Source organism: Ovis aries, chromosome 2, assembly GCF_016772045.2.
Source record: "Ovis aries strain OAR_USU_Benz2616 breed Rambouillet chromosome 2, ARS-UI_Ramb_v3.0, whole genome shotgun sequence".
In the NCBI taxonomy this organism is placed as follows: Eukaryota; Metazoa; Chordata; class Mammalia; order Artiodactyla; family Bovidae; genus Ovis; species Ovis aries.
In genome coordinates this window covers 12,811,748-12,828,137 of record NC_056055.1, presented here as the reverse complement: position 1 = coordinate 12,828,137, position 16,390 = coordinate 12,811,748, and the positions used below count along the sequence as shown (strand labels likewise).

Below are 16,390 nucleotides of genomic sequence, written 5' to 3'. Positions count from 1 at the left end.
GCAAGGCAACTGATATAGTTGACACAGACCAGACACTCACCTGTGCATTCGTACTGGAGACCTTTCCCGTAATAGCCCTTCTCACAGATGCACTCAAACTGACCCGTGTGAGTCCCACATTTGCAGCTTGCCATCTGGTCACAGCAGTCTTTGCCGGCTTCACACAGATAGGAGCAATGGGACATATCCTCTTGAATAAAACTCCCAGAAGGCAGATCTGCAAAGCACATACAACAGGGAGGTCATAAAAAAAAAAAAAAAAAAAAAAAGAATGAGCAGTGGAATGTTACATTCTCTTGTTACAAGGAAATATCTTTTCATTTCTGTCACATTCCCAATCGCTCCCCACTCCCATCCAAATAGCAAAGTGTGTGATTTGCACAAGCACAGGCTGGGCATTTGGTGCAGCCGGTTAAGCTCTTTCAGTCTGGGACCTCATCCTCAGTTCTCCAGGCCAGGCAGGGTCAGGCAGAAATTGAGTCGTTTCAGCGAGGAATCTCCAGATGCAGCAGGAAGTTATGCAGTCGGTTCTCCAGGTCAGTCTCCTGGCTTCCCAACCAGCATGAGGTCAGGCAGCAGTAACCAGATTTCTAGAGTCCCTGCTCAAATAAACAAATAAAGCTGCAGCCCTGACTGCTGCCTAAGGGTGTTGATTGTGGGCAACTGACTTAAAACACATACCTTTACTTCTATAATTATTTGATTAAAGACTGAAACAATGGCACCACACAAGTTGAATCATAGAACTAGGATCTGGTTTGTCTCTCAATTCTAAATAAGGTTTTACATGTAAAAGGTGACCACTACTGATTACTCGAGCCATGCTCTGAAGTGAGCCATGCTCCGAAGTGAGCCATGCTGGGAATTCAACAACCCAGGCAGAGCTGTCCTGTTCTGAAAGTGACTTAACAGGGCAGGGTAAAGTTGATTACGACTTACCAAGAATCAATGGCCTAGATTCAGGCACAGTAAGTTCTATTTACCCTGTGGAAGACATTCAAAAGTCTCAGCCTGAATTTCAGTACTAGGTCTGTGGTGGTAGGCCCAGAAACAGTGATGGGCTCACAGTAGGAACTCGGGGTGAGTTTCAGCAACATACATGAACTGCTAATGAATACCCAGAAAAGAGACAGGTGATGGCCTCAGTTATGGAACATCTCTCTCAATGCATTAAGACCTGAACAATAATAGACAGGGACAAAGTAAAGGGAAGATTCCAGCCCTAAGGGAAAGAGACTAGTACAGCCAAGTACCCTATTAAAGTCTCACTCAATAGACTGTGGTGTGGGTATAAGGTCTGCGACATGGGCACCTAGGAATTACCTCTGAGACACAGGCTGATCCGGCAGTCTAGGGAGCAAGAAAAATGGAGCTGTGAGATTGATGCACTGGCATTTAGGTCTGGGAGAGATAAGTGAACAACTTGTATATGGGGAAAGCTATTATTCTGGAACCTACGTCCACTGAGAATGGCCATAAACACGGACAGTCTTGAGGCCAAAATTGCGCTACGTTGTCTCAGTCATATCCAGCTATTTGCGACCTCATGGTCTGTAGCCCTCCTGGCTCCTCTGTCCACGGGATTCTGCAGGCAAGAATATTGGAGTGGGTTGCCATTTCCTTCTCCAGGGGATCTTTCTGACTCAGGGATTGAACTTGTGTCTGTTAAGTCTCTTGTGTTGGCAGGTGGTTCTCTACCACTAGAGCTACCCTGGGAATCTAAAAAGTGGATCCATCCAAATTAAAAGTAGTTTCAGCAGACCCAAAAATACAGAGAACTGGTGGTTACCAGTAGGGGGACGGGCAATAGAGGGGTGGTGGAGTGAGAGGTACAAACTACTGGATGTGAATTAGGCTGCAAGGATGTATTGTACAATATGGGAACTACAGCCAGTATTTTGCAATAACTGTAAATGGAAAGTAACCTTTAACAATTGTATGAAAAAAAAAACTATTAAAAAAAAAAAAGGATGCAACTTCAGAGGACATCAAGACAGGGGAAATGAGGTTAGTTTCTTTTGCTTTGATCATGTTTTTCAGAAAAAAAAAAAACAAGATCTTTTATTACGGAATCTGGAAACTCCATCTGAGTAGTACACATTTTAGATACTAATTTACAGTAATAAAAGTTACACCTTTCAAAACCCTGTTGCAATATGGTAACCAAAATCCTTTCCTTGAAGACTCTGTCCCATCCAGTTTCTGACTCGCATTAGGGCAGAAGGCCCCCATCCTACAAGACAGAATGCTGGTAGGACTCGAAACAAGTCCTCTACGACACAGTTAATAACACTCATAATTTCATAATCCCAGCTAGCGCAACAGCCATTCTGTCTTCCCACTCAACATATCACTTTTCCCAGAGAAAAGGACAAACAAAAAAAGTCCCAGGTAGTGACTTTCTGCCATGTGCCAAATATTACATTGGTGAAATTTAAATATTTTATTTAATCCTCTTGACAAAACTATATGGCACATGTTATAATAGCTCCATTTTAAAAGCAGAGAAAACTGAAGGTCATTGATGTTAGATGAATTGCTTAAAATAATAGCAATAATGGACAGTTATTGACAGCTTAGTATTATAAGCTCTCAGTAAGTTTTCTAGTCACTTTCTATATATTAATCCATATATTCCTTGGAACAAACCTATGAAGTAGGTAGTCTTCTTGTATCCTATTTCATCAATAAGAAATCTAAGGAGTACAAAAGTTAAATAATTTGGTCAAAGCCACTCAGTTACTAGTTGACTGACTGGGACTTTTTTTGCTATATCCATAGGTAGCCTGAGATGCTGCTTCAAACTCTTCTGTTGGAACTACAGTAGGGCCAACCCATTTATCTCGTATGTATATTAGTCACTCAGTTGTGTCCAACTCTTTGTGATCCCATGGACTATACAGCCCCTCAGGCTCCTCTATCCATGGAATTCTCCAAGCAAGAATATTGGAGTGGGTAGCCATTCCTTTCTCCCAGGGATCTTCCTGACCCAGGGATTGAACTGGGTGTCCTACATTGCAACAGAGTCTTTACCATCTGAGCCACCAGGGAAGCTTATCACTAATTGTGAGGAAATCTTGTGTGGCCATGATTTACCCATCAGACAATCTTTTACATGGATATCTGAAAAATCAAGCCTAATTTGTTTCATGGCTTTGGTCTGAGGCTATATCCTCAATCCCCTACTTCCAATCTACACTTTCTCTTCTGGATCACGGCAACATACATGCCCATACTACACCTGGAAGTTCATCATCTGTCATTCAACTAAACACTATAAACAGTGTACAGAGAACTTAATGAATGGATTTACTGATGCTATCCTCCATTGCTCTCACTGCTCTTCAGTTTATCCATAAGCATATCATATCAGTCTTTAAACTGTCAGGTCAATAAATACGTGTTAAGTATTTATTATCCCTCTAATCTTCACAAATATTTCTGGAAACATTCTGGTGAGATTCATGAAGCCTGTCTCTCAATGTTTACTTCATCCTTCCAGATAAGTGTAGATGAAATCTAAGTCAAGGTTTCTGACTCCGTGTGTGGCCTTAAAACACACCTCCATTCATTCCACTGATTCAAATGGTCTCGGGTGGAAGCATATGGATATTTTAGTGAAAATATATCACAGCTGTTAAAAAGCAAAACAATATTCCTGTTGCAAGGTCAGAGTGTCATCTCTATGTATGAAGTTTAACGCATCTCATAATACACAAGAGACATATGGCTATTATGCTCAGCAAAGACCCCATAGGGCTTGCTATTGTCTTCCCTGCAGGGTGGGTTTCAAGCAGTAAGCAAGAAGGAAACCCCATATAAAGGCACTGTGGTATGCCATTAAGTTTCCATTACCTTCATGCAATGCCCGGCGAGCTAAAGCCTCAAATTCTTCAAAACTGTGGAGCAGATAGCAATGTTCCTCCTTTGGGATGGAAGCCATGTCATTCAGCTCTCGAATGTTTCCTTGCCATATGCCAAATGTAAAGATTTCCACTCCAAAATCTCGCAGAGATGCTGCAATGGGTCTTGGATCTCCCCCATTGGAATATCCATCCGTAATGAGAAATATAACTTTTGTTGAGTTTTCTCTAGAATGACGAAGAATTTGCTGTAATAAAACAGAGAAAGTTAGTATGAGTTTGTATTGTGTGTCCTACTCTGCGCCTCCCTTATTAGGCAATGGAGTGCTTGTGTCGACCATTAACATTCTACAAGCGTGAGGAATGGAACACTGATCAATGAGGGTAAAACAAACAGGCACAGATAAGCGCCTACAATGGTCCTCTCACAGAACCATAATAAAACTCAAAAGCATTCTGTATCATCATCAGCATCCTCATCATCACTATGATTATTGCCATGCGTGCTAAGTTGCTTCAGTCATGTCCGACTCTGTGTGACCCCATGGACTGTAGCCCGCCAGGCTCCTCGGCCCATGGGGATTCTCTTGACAAGAATACTGGAGTGGATTATTATGCCCTCCTTCAAGGGATCTTCCCAACCCAGGGATCGAACCCAGGTCTTCCTCATTGAGGGAAGATTCTTTACTGTTTGAGCCACTGTGGAAGTCCATAAAAATTACTTAGCATAGAGCTTGCTAATAAAGAGCAACAAATGTTTATGGAATGAATTTGTATTACTATTATCAATTATTGTTAAGCTATTTTAAAATTGATTTTCAGGCTCAAAATTTGGACCAAATCTGAGTCCTATATATCTACTTCCCAGCATATCTAGTTGCTGCTGCTGCTAAGTCACTTCAGTCGTGTCCAACTCTGTGCGACCCCATAGACGGCAGCCCACCAGGCTCCTCTGTCCCTGGAATTCTCCAGGCAAGAACACTGGAGTGGGTTGCCATTTCCTCCAATGCATGAAAGTGAAAAGTGAAAGTGAAGTCTCTCAGTGGTGTCCGACTCTTTGAGACCCCATGGACTGTAGCCTACCAGGCTCCTTCGTCCATGGGATTTTCCAGGCAAGAGTACTGGAGTGGGTTGCCATTGCCTTCTCCAAATATATCTAGCTAGCTACCCACTTACCTACCTAGCTGAACCACTTCATGATCAAACAGTAAAAGCTGGACCAGAAGAAAATTTAGCAGAATACGTCTTTTCCAGAGTTAACAATGGCTCACTTGCTTCCTCTATTTGTTTTTCCACTGCTCTTCCAAAACTGGAGAATTGCTTTAACACTTCGTCTTTTTTGGACCACCCAGTATTAGCACAAAAATCAGCTGTTTTTTCGGTGGTGTCCTATCTTCATGAGAAAATACTACTGCTTCACTCAATTTGTTAGTTGGGCTTTAATGTTTTAGGATAAGTGAGTTATGCTTTATAGTGTTATATGCTATTCCTTCTCATAGATAAAAGAGAAAAAGAAACCTTTTTAAAAAGGTATATATTTTATTGCTATTGATGCTTTGTAATATCATTCTGTAGAGGCACAGAAGATCCAACGGTTAGCCTGATTTATAATTAAACTCGCTGATGTTGCTGTTCATTAGAAATGGGTCAGAAAGGTAAAGAAGCACCAGGGGACATTTTCTGGCAAGTCCTTAGAAAGAATTCCATGTTTTTAGGCAGTGATTCAAGAAGAGCAACATTGGAACCTAGGGTACTGTTAATGTTAAAAGGAGATATTATGATCTTAAAAATAACTTTGCCTCAATTCATTTTAGAGGACAGACTCAGCTATAAGGTCTAGATTCTCAGATTTTAAGATTCATGCCTATAGAAAACATATTTCATTGGTACATAATCAAGAAGTATTTATTCTAATTCAGTAATTGCTGCCAACTTGTTTTAGAGTCTGTGAGCAAAAGATAACGCTGTTAAATCTGAATTTATAAACAAACTAAAAATTACCCTGGAAAACATCTGGAAAGCCAGCATTTTGAGAAAATGTATTCAAACACTTCACTCCTTCGCAAAAACCAAGCGAAGTATAAACAACAAAGTCCTAATGTACAGCACAGGGAACTATACTCAATATCTTATGATAAACCACAATGGAAAAGAATATGAAAAAAAGACTGTATACATGTGTACAACTGAGTCACTTTGCTGAATAGCAGAGATTGGCGGCTGCTGCTGCTGCTAAGTCACTTCAGTCATGTCCGACTCTGTGCGACCCCATAGACGGCAGCCCACCAGGCTCCCCCGTCCCTCGGATTCTCCAGGCAAGAACACTGGAGTGGGTTGCCATTTCCTTCTCCAATGCATGAAAGTGGAAAGTCAAAGTGAAGTTGCTCAGTCGTGTCTGACTCTTAGCGACCCCATGGACTGCAGCCTACCAGGCTCCTCCATCCATGGGATTTTTCCAGGCAAGAGTACTGGAGTGGGGTGCCATCGCCTTCTCCAGTAGAGACTGGCACAACACTGTAAATCAACTATACTTCAATTTTTTAAAAAAAGTGAAATAAAGACAAACAAATAGTGCCAAGGGACCATACTGAAGACAGGAACTGAGGACAGGTGTGTGTTGCAGGATAACGTGAGATACTAATGGAGACATTTACCAAGTACACACACCAAGGGGCTCAATCGACAGTCTCAAAATTCTTAGTGCTTTTTTCCCCATTTAGCTTCAAATTTTTATTGGCATAAACTAATCATAATAAGATCTGTTTACTGTCTACATCAAAATTCTTGGCTCTCAAAGCTTAAAAATCTACCCTCTTGATGAGTGACAGAAGACGTGGAATGACTAGTTGGTACATGAGAGCTAATTCCTCACTCCAGACAAGAAAAGAACCTCTGAATGACTCTCCTCAAAATGAACAGAAGTAACCAATGTTGGTGAGAACGGGGTGAAAAGAGAACACATGTACACTGCTGGTGGGAATGTAAATTGGTGCAACCACTGTGGAAGACAGTATGGAGGTTGTGCAAAAATCTAAAAATAGAACTGCCATATGTCCCAGCAACCCTACTCCTGGGTCTGTAGCTGAAGAAAGCAAAATAAAATAAAATAAAATAAAATTTGAAAAGATACATGCACCTCAAAGTTCATAGCGGCATTATTCACAAATGCCAAGATTAGGAAGCAATCTAAGTGTCTGTTAGCAGATGAATGGAAAAAAAGAGTGGTGTATATACACAGCGCAATATTCAGTTCAGTTCAGTTCAGCTGCTCGGTCGTGTCTGACTCTTTGTGACCCCATGAATCGCAGCACGCCGGGCCTCCTGTTCCATCACCAACTCCCGGAGTTCACTCAAACTCATGTCCATCGAGTCGGTGATGCCATCCAGCCATCTCATCCTCTGTTGTCCCCTCCTCCTCCCACCCCCAATCCCTCCCAGCATCAGAGTCTTTTCCAATGAGTCAACTCTTTGCATGAGGTGGCCAAAGTACTGGAGTTTCAGCTTTGGCATCAGTCCTTCCAATGAGCACCCAGGACTGATCTCCTTGCAGTCCAAGGGACTCTCAAGAGTCTTCTCCAACACCACAGTTCAAAAGCATCAATTCTTCGGTGCTCAGCCTTCTTCACAGTCCAACTCTCACATCCATACATGACCACAGGAAAAACCATAGCCTTGACTAGATGGACCTTTGTTAGCAAAGTAATATCTCTGCTTTTGGATATTCTATCTAAGTTGGTCATAACTTTCTTTCCAAGGAGTAAGTGTCTTTTAATTTCATGGCTGCAATATTATATATCCATAAAAAAGAAAGAAAATTTGACATCTGCTGCAAGATTGATAGATTTGGAGGGTACTAGGCTAAGTGAAGTAAGTCAGACAAGACAAATACATATGGTATTATGTGGAACCTAAAATGTACAACAAACTAGTGAATATAACAAAAAAGAAGCAGACGTACAGATACGGAAGACGAACTAGTGGTTACCAGTGGCGAGACAAAGGGAGGGACAACATAAGGCTACGGGAGTGGGAAGTACAGACTACTGGGTGTAAGATAGGCTACAAGGATGTATTGTACAACACGGGGGACAAAACCAATATTTTATAATAACTGTAACTGGAATGTAACCTTTAAAAGTTGTAAAATGAGTAAAAAATAATAAAGAAAAAAAAAAACTCCAAGGAGAGAGAGTTCGAGGAGAACAAGAGATTTTAGATATTGCTGTGAGGTTCTCTGCTGTACACTAATCTCTTAATATCTCCCAACTCAGTCACAGAAGGAGTATGACTGACATCCCTTTGTGGGGATGGGTATAGGGATGTATGAGTCCTCATTCCATGTGCTTATTTAGGATAGTGCTAAGTCCCACAGAAGTGCCGCTGGTCACAGTGATATGAGGCAACAGAACATAACTATGTGGGATGTTCAAGGGAAGAGGACCTAATGAGTCTTGTATATTCCTGGAGAGACTTAGGAGAATCAGTGCAATATGAAGACTTCTGGAGAAGTCCTACAATATTTAGGATGTGTTGGAGAAGACTCTTGAGAGTCCCTTGGACTGCAAGGAGATTCAACCAGTTCACCCGGAAGGAAATCAGGAATATTCATCGGAAGAACTGATGCTGAAGCTGAAACTCCAATACTTTGGCCACCTGATACGAAGAACTGACTCATTTGAAAAGACCCTGATGCTGGGAAGGATTGAAGGCGGGAGGAGAAGGGGATGACAGAGGATGAGATGGTTGGATGGCATCACCGACTCCATGAACATGAGTTTGAGTAGGCTCCCAGCATTGGTGATGGACAGGCCTGGCGTGCTGCAGTCCATGGCCTCGTGGACTCTTTGCAAAGAGTCGGACATGCCTGAGCGACTGAATTGAACTGAACTGAGGGGCTGACAGCAATGGACCCTGGAAGCCATGCCTCTCTCAGACTGCGTGAGAGGAGAAATCCTGGAAGCCCTAGGAAATGACTGCACCAAGGGTGACAAAGATGACAAACCCATATGCAGACGACCAACGATGGTCATCGTGACCACTGATGAGAGAACTGAGACAATTCCAGAGGACGGACGTGCAGAGTATGTCAGGACTGAGGGGTGGACAACTCCTCTCATGCGGCCGCTCTGCAGAAGCGCCAAAGCTTAGATTCAACTAGAGAGTGAAAGGGAAGAGGAAACCCTTCCTGAATGTGGCTCAGTTTCCAACAATGAAGTGCTTGAGAAATGTCTGATTTTGAGTTGGCTTGAAGTTTTCTGTCATTGGGTGAAGTCTCAAAATAGAAATGACAGTTGGTATTAGAAAAAAAAAAAGACTTAAAAAAAAGATCTTAATTGGTGGATAGGAAAATATTTTCTTTTTTAATAAACAGTTTCTCTTCCTGATGTAACCTTGTGATATCTTCGAAAATAGGTAGGAAAAACTCTTGGAACTCTACCACCCACACCTTATTTAGAGAAAGAGACAAAAACTAGCGATGAAGGGCAGGGGGAGGGAGAGAAGGGGGTCACTTGGTTCAACCTCCTTGCAGCCCAGCTCAAATGTATTCAGAGGTGACAAAGGCAAGGACAACTTCAGACAAAAGCCTAGTCTTGTTCCCAAATGTAACTTCCTTGAAGGCAGGCATTTTTGTGTGTTTTTCAATTCTTTAATTCCCAATGTCTAGCACGGTGCTTGGAGAAGGCAATGGCACCCCACTCCAGTACTCTTGCCTGGAAAATCCCATGGATGGAGGAGCCTGGAAGGCTGCAGTCCATGGGGTCGCTAAGAGTTGGACACGACTGAGCAACTTCACTTTCACTTTTCACTTTCATACATTGGAGAAGGAAATGGCAGCCCACTCCAGTGTTCTTGCTTGCAGAATCCCAGGGAAGGGGGAGCCTGATGGGCTGCCATCTATGGGGTCGCACAGAGTTGGACACGACTAAAGTGACTTAGCAGCAGCAGCAGCAGCACAGTGCTTGGCAAATAGTACACATTCAGTGAATAGCAGTCAATAAACAGCAGCCCATAGTACAGCCAGCGCTCAGTCCAAAATCCTTGGTGTCACCATACCTGTTGTCTCTTCTTATATACTGCTTTAGAAAGCTTCCCCTCCCTAAAATATTCTCATATTCTTTTCTCTAATACTTCTGTTTTTCTTTAAAAATTTATTAAATCCATACACTTTTCTTTGATGTGAAGTAGATACTCCCTTTATTTTTATCCAACCTCATAAGCCATTTTCCTCAAATCATTGACTGACTGACCTGTTATTTTCCTGGCTAGAGCCTCTTTTATTCTGTTTTACTGACTTGTTTGCCTACTCTTGGTCAATACCACATAGTTTTGGTTACCATACCTTCATAGTATTTTTTTTGTACCTGGTGAGGAAAGTCTAACATCCTTTTATTTTCACTTTTAAAAAGCTTGCAGTTAACCTTGAAAATTCTCTTCTCCAATACAGCTTGAGAGTCAGTTTATCAAATTCTTCAAAGACACAGAGGCCAAAAAGCAAAAAGACAGAATCAAGGACCAGCCCCACGAGAAATGACCATCCTTAGAACCCTGACCATTTACCACTGAGAGGAACCAAGAATTCTTGAACAAATGATTAATTCAGGTCAAGAAATATACAACATGAGCTTGGAATATTCTGTCATGAGAGAAAGCAAAGAAGCACTTAAATGCCACAAAGACACAACAAAGTGAATCAGAAGCCAGTCTGAAGAAAAGTTCCTTCTATCCTTCTGGCCAAGGAAGTATATCAGTAAAAATAATAATTGGAGTTGAACTTAAATATATTGAGTATGATACATATATATATGTGTGTGTGTGTGTGTGTGTGTGCTTACATTTTCACTTAGCACACAACTCAAGCAAAAAGTTCTCTCAATATAAATAATAACTGAAATAAACTGAAACACACACACACACATTTTTTAGTTCAGTGTCACCTCTGGGGAAAAATCCAATTATCTGTTTTGGATGGCATGAAGTGAGACATTATTTTGTGTCTTTAAAGTTATACATATGTTTCAAAGGGTAACCCCTAGCTCTAATACGTCAAGATGTGGGCAAGTTGTGCTTACACCACCCTCACCCTTTACTTAAAGTGATAAAGTCTTTCTGAGTTGTTCCACTTGGAAATCATAACCTAACCTCTATGGACGTCCCCTAAAAGCTTTTGCTCATCTTCTCTCTTCCTTCTATAAGGCTGTGACAATTAATGGCAAGCAAGACACTGAAAAAGTGACAATTGTGATGGCGAGGAGAAGAGGAAAAAACATAAACTTTTTTTTTTTGGTATGATATTCTTGACAGTGCCTGGCACAGAGTATATGCTCATAAACATTTATTCAATGAATGAATGAATGAATAAGTGAAGCAGATAAACGCGAGGATTTGCTGGAGAGAGTTACCTGAGTAGGCTGGTCTTAACTGAGCAGTAGGAATATACAGCGTGTGTGTGTGTGTGTGTGTGTGTGTGTGTGTGTGTGTGTGTGTGCGCGCGCGCTATATGTTGTACAGTTTTGCAAAAAAAAGATAAAGCTTACTTTGTGTGCTGTTATCATCCTTCTGACACAAATACCATCTTGCAATGTTAATCTTAACTCCTGTCAATAACATTCCTTAATATCCAGGTTAGGATTTGCAGAGATTTCTGGCTGTACTACCTATTACGTATAAAACTCCTTAAGCTGTGATTTTATTTTTCTTTTCTTGCACAGAACTGCTGTTACGGGAACCATTATATCTGTTGGCAAGACAATATATTAAGCTTAAAATAGTAAGAAGAATAGCAGGACTAGAAGTCCAAGCAAAGAATTACACAAGATCTGGGTTTGGAATGCACTTTAACGATCGAGGTGGGGGAGTGGATGATTTACTGAAAATAATTTACCCCTCCCCCAATCTCTGGGCTTCATCATACTTGAATAAGAACATAATTCAATAAAAACATTTTTTCATCCCACAGATTTAAGAAGTAAATAGATCTGTGGTAATGTTGGTGGAATGTGGTAGAGGACCAACTCTTGATTCTCCTCCTAGTGTTCCTGAAATAGTTTACATCATCTGCAATCCTTTGAAAAGCATTTAAGAAATGGAATTTTTTGTCCAGAATATTGAATGAGGCAAACCCTTTGTGGCCAACAAAAAACTCAATGTGAACTTTGTATAGCGAAAGGTTATCACCATCTGTATTGTATCAAGCTCTGATTAGTTTGTATAAATATCTGGCAGGGAAGTAAGCTTCCCTTGTCCAGTAAGAGTCATTAGAATGATAAAAATGCAGGGTTGTGTAACGCTGTTCTAACACCCGAGATCCATCACCATTACACAAGATTGCAATCCCCTCTCCCCACACCCTCCAAGTTAGACCACAAGAGAACTGCTTTGAAAAATGATCTTGAAAGAAATAGAGACGTTATAACAATACTGATGTGGGTACAATATTTGCCCTTGGGCTCCATTAATTAAACTGCATGTAGATATAACACCAACTTCAGCACAACCTGAGTTGCAGTTATTCACTGTGGCCAGCCTTGACTGAAGACAGCAACTGGAGGAACTCATAAGTCATCTTTTAATAAAAATTTGATTCTGTGAATCGATACCTATTATGATTCTATCAAAGCCACTTTCCTCCAGGGAGCAGAAAATTAGTAAATTATGCCAGTGTTTCAGCTTATTTTCCATGTATGGTTTTTTTTTCCATGTTAGGAAACATTAAGTACAAACAAGATGCCCTGGGGATTGTAAATTGGTACAGCCACTATGGAAAACAGCAAAAAGGTTCCTCAAAAAAAAAAAATTTGAGTTGCCATGTGATTCAGGAATCCTACTGGGCACCTACCCAGACAAAACTGTAATTCAAAAAGATATGTGCACCCTTATTTTCATAGCAGCACTATTCACCATAGCCAAAACATGGAAACACCCTATATGTTCATCAGATGAATGGATAAGGAAGATGTGGTGTGTACACACACACACACACACACACACACACACACACACACACACACACACACACACTGTAATACTACTCAGCCATAAAAAGAACAAAATAATGTCATTTGCAGCAATATGAATGGATTTGGAGACTACCATTCAAAGTGAGGTAAGTCAGAAAGATAAAGACTAATACCATATGATAGCACTTATATGTAGAATCTAGAATACAACACAAGTGAGCCTATCTATGAAACAAATACAGACTCACAGACATAGATAACAAGTTTGTGGATGCCAAGGGGTTGGGGGTGAGGGAGAGATGGATTGGGAGTTTGGGGTTAGCAGACGCCAACCAGAAATATACAGAGAATGGATAAACAACAAAGTCCTGCCATAGAGCATAGAGAATTACATTCAATATCCTGCGATAAACCAAAACGAAAAAGAATTTTTAAAAGAATACACACACATATACATACATTTATGTATAAACTGAATCCCTTTGCTATACAGAAGAAATTAACACAACATTGTAAATCAACTATATTTCAATTTTTAAAAAATACCATAAGCTATTCATACTGCTTTCCTCATCCTTCAAACTGCAAAATTTCACCAAGGTTCATCTGTTTAGTTAACATTTTTAATTTGAATACTCAAATATTCTTCAGTCCAAGGAATGTTTATTGCTTTACACTGATGAACACTATATCTGGGAAAAAAAGTTATTCATCTGTTGGTTCATCATTTTTCCAGATACATTCTATTCTTTGATTTTTATCTCATCCTACTTCCTTCTGAATTTGGTGGAAATGTCTCAAGCTTTTCTTTCATATCACTGGTTTTATGCAGTGTTGCTTCTCTTCTACTTCCAATTAAAAATTAATCCTGGATCAACAGATATCATACTAAGTGAAGGAAGGAGATAAAGACAGATATCATAATATCACTTATATGTGGAATCTAAAAACATGATGTGAATGAACTTGTTTACAAAATAGAAATAGATTTACAAACATAGAAAATAAACTTACAGCTACCAAAGGGGAGGGAGTGGATAAATTAGGAGTTTGGGATTGAAATATACACACTACTGTATATAAAATAAACAGGACCTACTATATAGCACAGGGAACTATATTCAATAACTTGTAGTAACCTATAGTGGGAAGTAATCTGAAAAATCAGATATATATACTGGAATCACTTTGCTGTACACCAGAAACTAATACAACATTGTAAATTAATTATACTTCAGTTAAAGAAACTCCTTAAAAATCACCTAAAAACTGGCACTTTAAAACAGAATCCTAGCATTGCATTTATTTTTCTTGTTACAATATTTCTTTGTTTCATAAAGTTTTCTCTTGATTCCTTTTAGCTTCTCAGGCAGTTTTGCTTTCTTCTCTCCCCTTTGTTTATCTCATTTCTCATCACCATTTCAGTGTTTTATTTACATATGGTAAGTACACATAACAAATGCTTTCTAGGATTTAGTTCTGTTTTTCATAGTGAATTCCTGAACTTTATCTGTATCTTACACTCTATCTTTATTTTACTTAGCAAAAAAATTCAAAGAAACCAGATAGGAGTTTTTCGTCCTTTTCCTCATCCATGAGTGAAGAGGTATAGCCAGTCAAAGTGTTTGCAGCAAACGATCAAGTGGGTAAATTAGTGTTGGAATACATGGCTATAACATTTGCTCTTATTGTTATTATTATTGATGAAACAAATTGAAGTGATTAGTGAAGAAAGAAAGAAAGAAGAAAGTGTCATTCGCTCAGCCGTGTCTGACCCTTTGTGACACCATGGACTGTAGCCTTCCAGGCTCCTCTGTCCATGGGATTTCCCAGGCAAGAATACTGGAGTGGGTTGCCATTGAGGGTTAAAAATAAACCACACACTGTGCCTAGAAACAGAGGGTCTAGATCAGCACTGTCCAATAGAACTTCCTGTGATAATTGATATGCTACCTTTGCTGTTGAATAAAGTAGTCTCCAGGCACATGTGGCTACTGAACACTTGAAAGGAAGCCACTGCAACGAAGGAACCACATTCATAATTTTATGAATCATATGAATTTTAATTTTAATTTTAATTAGTATAAACTTAAATTGCCACATCTAGCTAGTGTCCACAGTGCTGGACCATGTAGGTCAAGCCTAGATACAGACTCATCCTTGAAGGGAAAAACACAGAAAGTCTAAGTAGGCCCATAAAAATATTCTGTCAACTCAAGACCTGCAAAATCAACTTGAAGATTCAGATGAATACAAAATTTAATACTGAAATAAGAAGAAAGTGAAAAAGAAAAGAGGAAAGTAACATGATAGAACAGCACTTGTATCTGTAGGATTTAGAAAGCCTTAGCATCCTGAAAACAGGAGCTGAAAGTCATAGAAAGGGAGCAGGCTAAGAGGGAAACAGGAGAAGAAGGATCTGAAAAGCAAAGAAAGCCAGGAAACCAAACAGGCAACAAAAGACAGAAATCCACCTTGGTGGCAGTGAGACAAAACAAACTTATGGTTACCAAAGGGGAAAGGGCGGGAGGAATAAATTAGGAGTTTGGAGCTAGCAGATGCAAACTACTATATATAAAATAGATAAACAACAAGGTCCTACTGGATAGCCCAGGGGAATATATTTAACATCTTGCAATCACCTATAATGGAAAAGAATCTGAAAAAGAATAAAGAAAAAAATATATATGTATAACTGAATCTGACTGTGTGGATCACAACTTGGGGAAAATTCTTAAAGAGATGGGAGTACCAGACCACCTTACCTGTCTCCTGAGAAACCTGTATGTGGGTCAAGAAGCAACACTTAGAACCTTATACAGAATGACTGACTGGTTCAAAATTGGTAAAGGAGTATGACAAGGCTGTATACTGTCATCCTGTTTACTTAACTTATATAGAGAGTACATCATGTGAAATGCCAGGCTGGATGAATCACAAGCTGGAATCAAGATTGCTGAGAGATACACAGATACACAGCGATGCTCAGATACACATGATACCACTTTAATGTCAGAAAGTGAAGAGGAACTAAAGAGCCTCTTGATGAAGGTGAAACAGGAGAGTAAAAAAATTGGCATAAAACTCAACATTCAAAAAATGAAATTCATGGCATCCTACCCATCACTTCATGGCAAATAGGTGGGAAAAAAAGTGGAAACAGTGACAGAATTATTTTCTTAGGCTCCAAAATCACTGCGGACAGTGACTGCAGCCATGAAATTAAAAGACACTTGCTCCTTAGAAGAAAAGCTATAACAAACCTAGACAGCATATTAAAAAGTAAAGGCATCACTTTACCAACAAAGGTCTGTATAGTTAAAGCTATGGTTTTTCTGGTTGTCATGTATGGATGAGAGAGTTGGACCATAAAGAAGACTGAGCACTGAAGCATTGATGCTTTTGAACCGTGGCGCTGGAGAAGACTCTTGAGAGTCCCTTGGGCTGCAAGCAGACCCAACCAGTCAATTCTTAAGGAAATCAACCCTGAATATTCATTGGAAGGACTGATGCTGAAGCTGAAACTCCAATACTTGGGCCACATGATGCGAAGAACTGACTCACTGGAAA

At 40.0% G+C, this 16,390-nt stretch overlaps 1 protein-coding gene across 3 annotated transcripts in view; it reads right to left on the bottom strand.

The window, feature by feature from the left end:
- SVEP1 (sushi, von Willebrand factor type A, EGF and pentraxin domain containing 1) overlaps positions 1-16,390 on the bottom strand; it is a 203,104-nt gene that overhangs the window by 163,759 nt on the left and 22,955 nt on the right. For all 3 annotated transcript variants that reach the window (XR_006058565.2, XM_012113658.4, XM_060408928.1), the window contains exons 2-3: positions 3,856-4,111; positions 41-217 (exon numbers count right to left, since the gene is read on the bottom strand). Coding sequence is in view for 2 of the 3 variants with exons in the window: in XM_012113658.4 (XP_011969048.3) it covers positions 41-217; positions 3,856-4,111 (433 nt within the window). In the remaining variant the exon portion in view is untranslated. The remainder of the gene's footprint in view (positions 1-40; positions 218-3,855; positions 4,112-16,390) is intronic.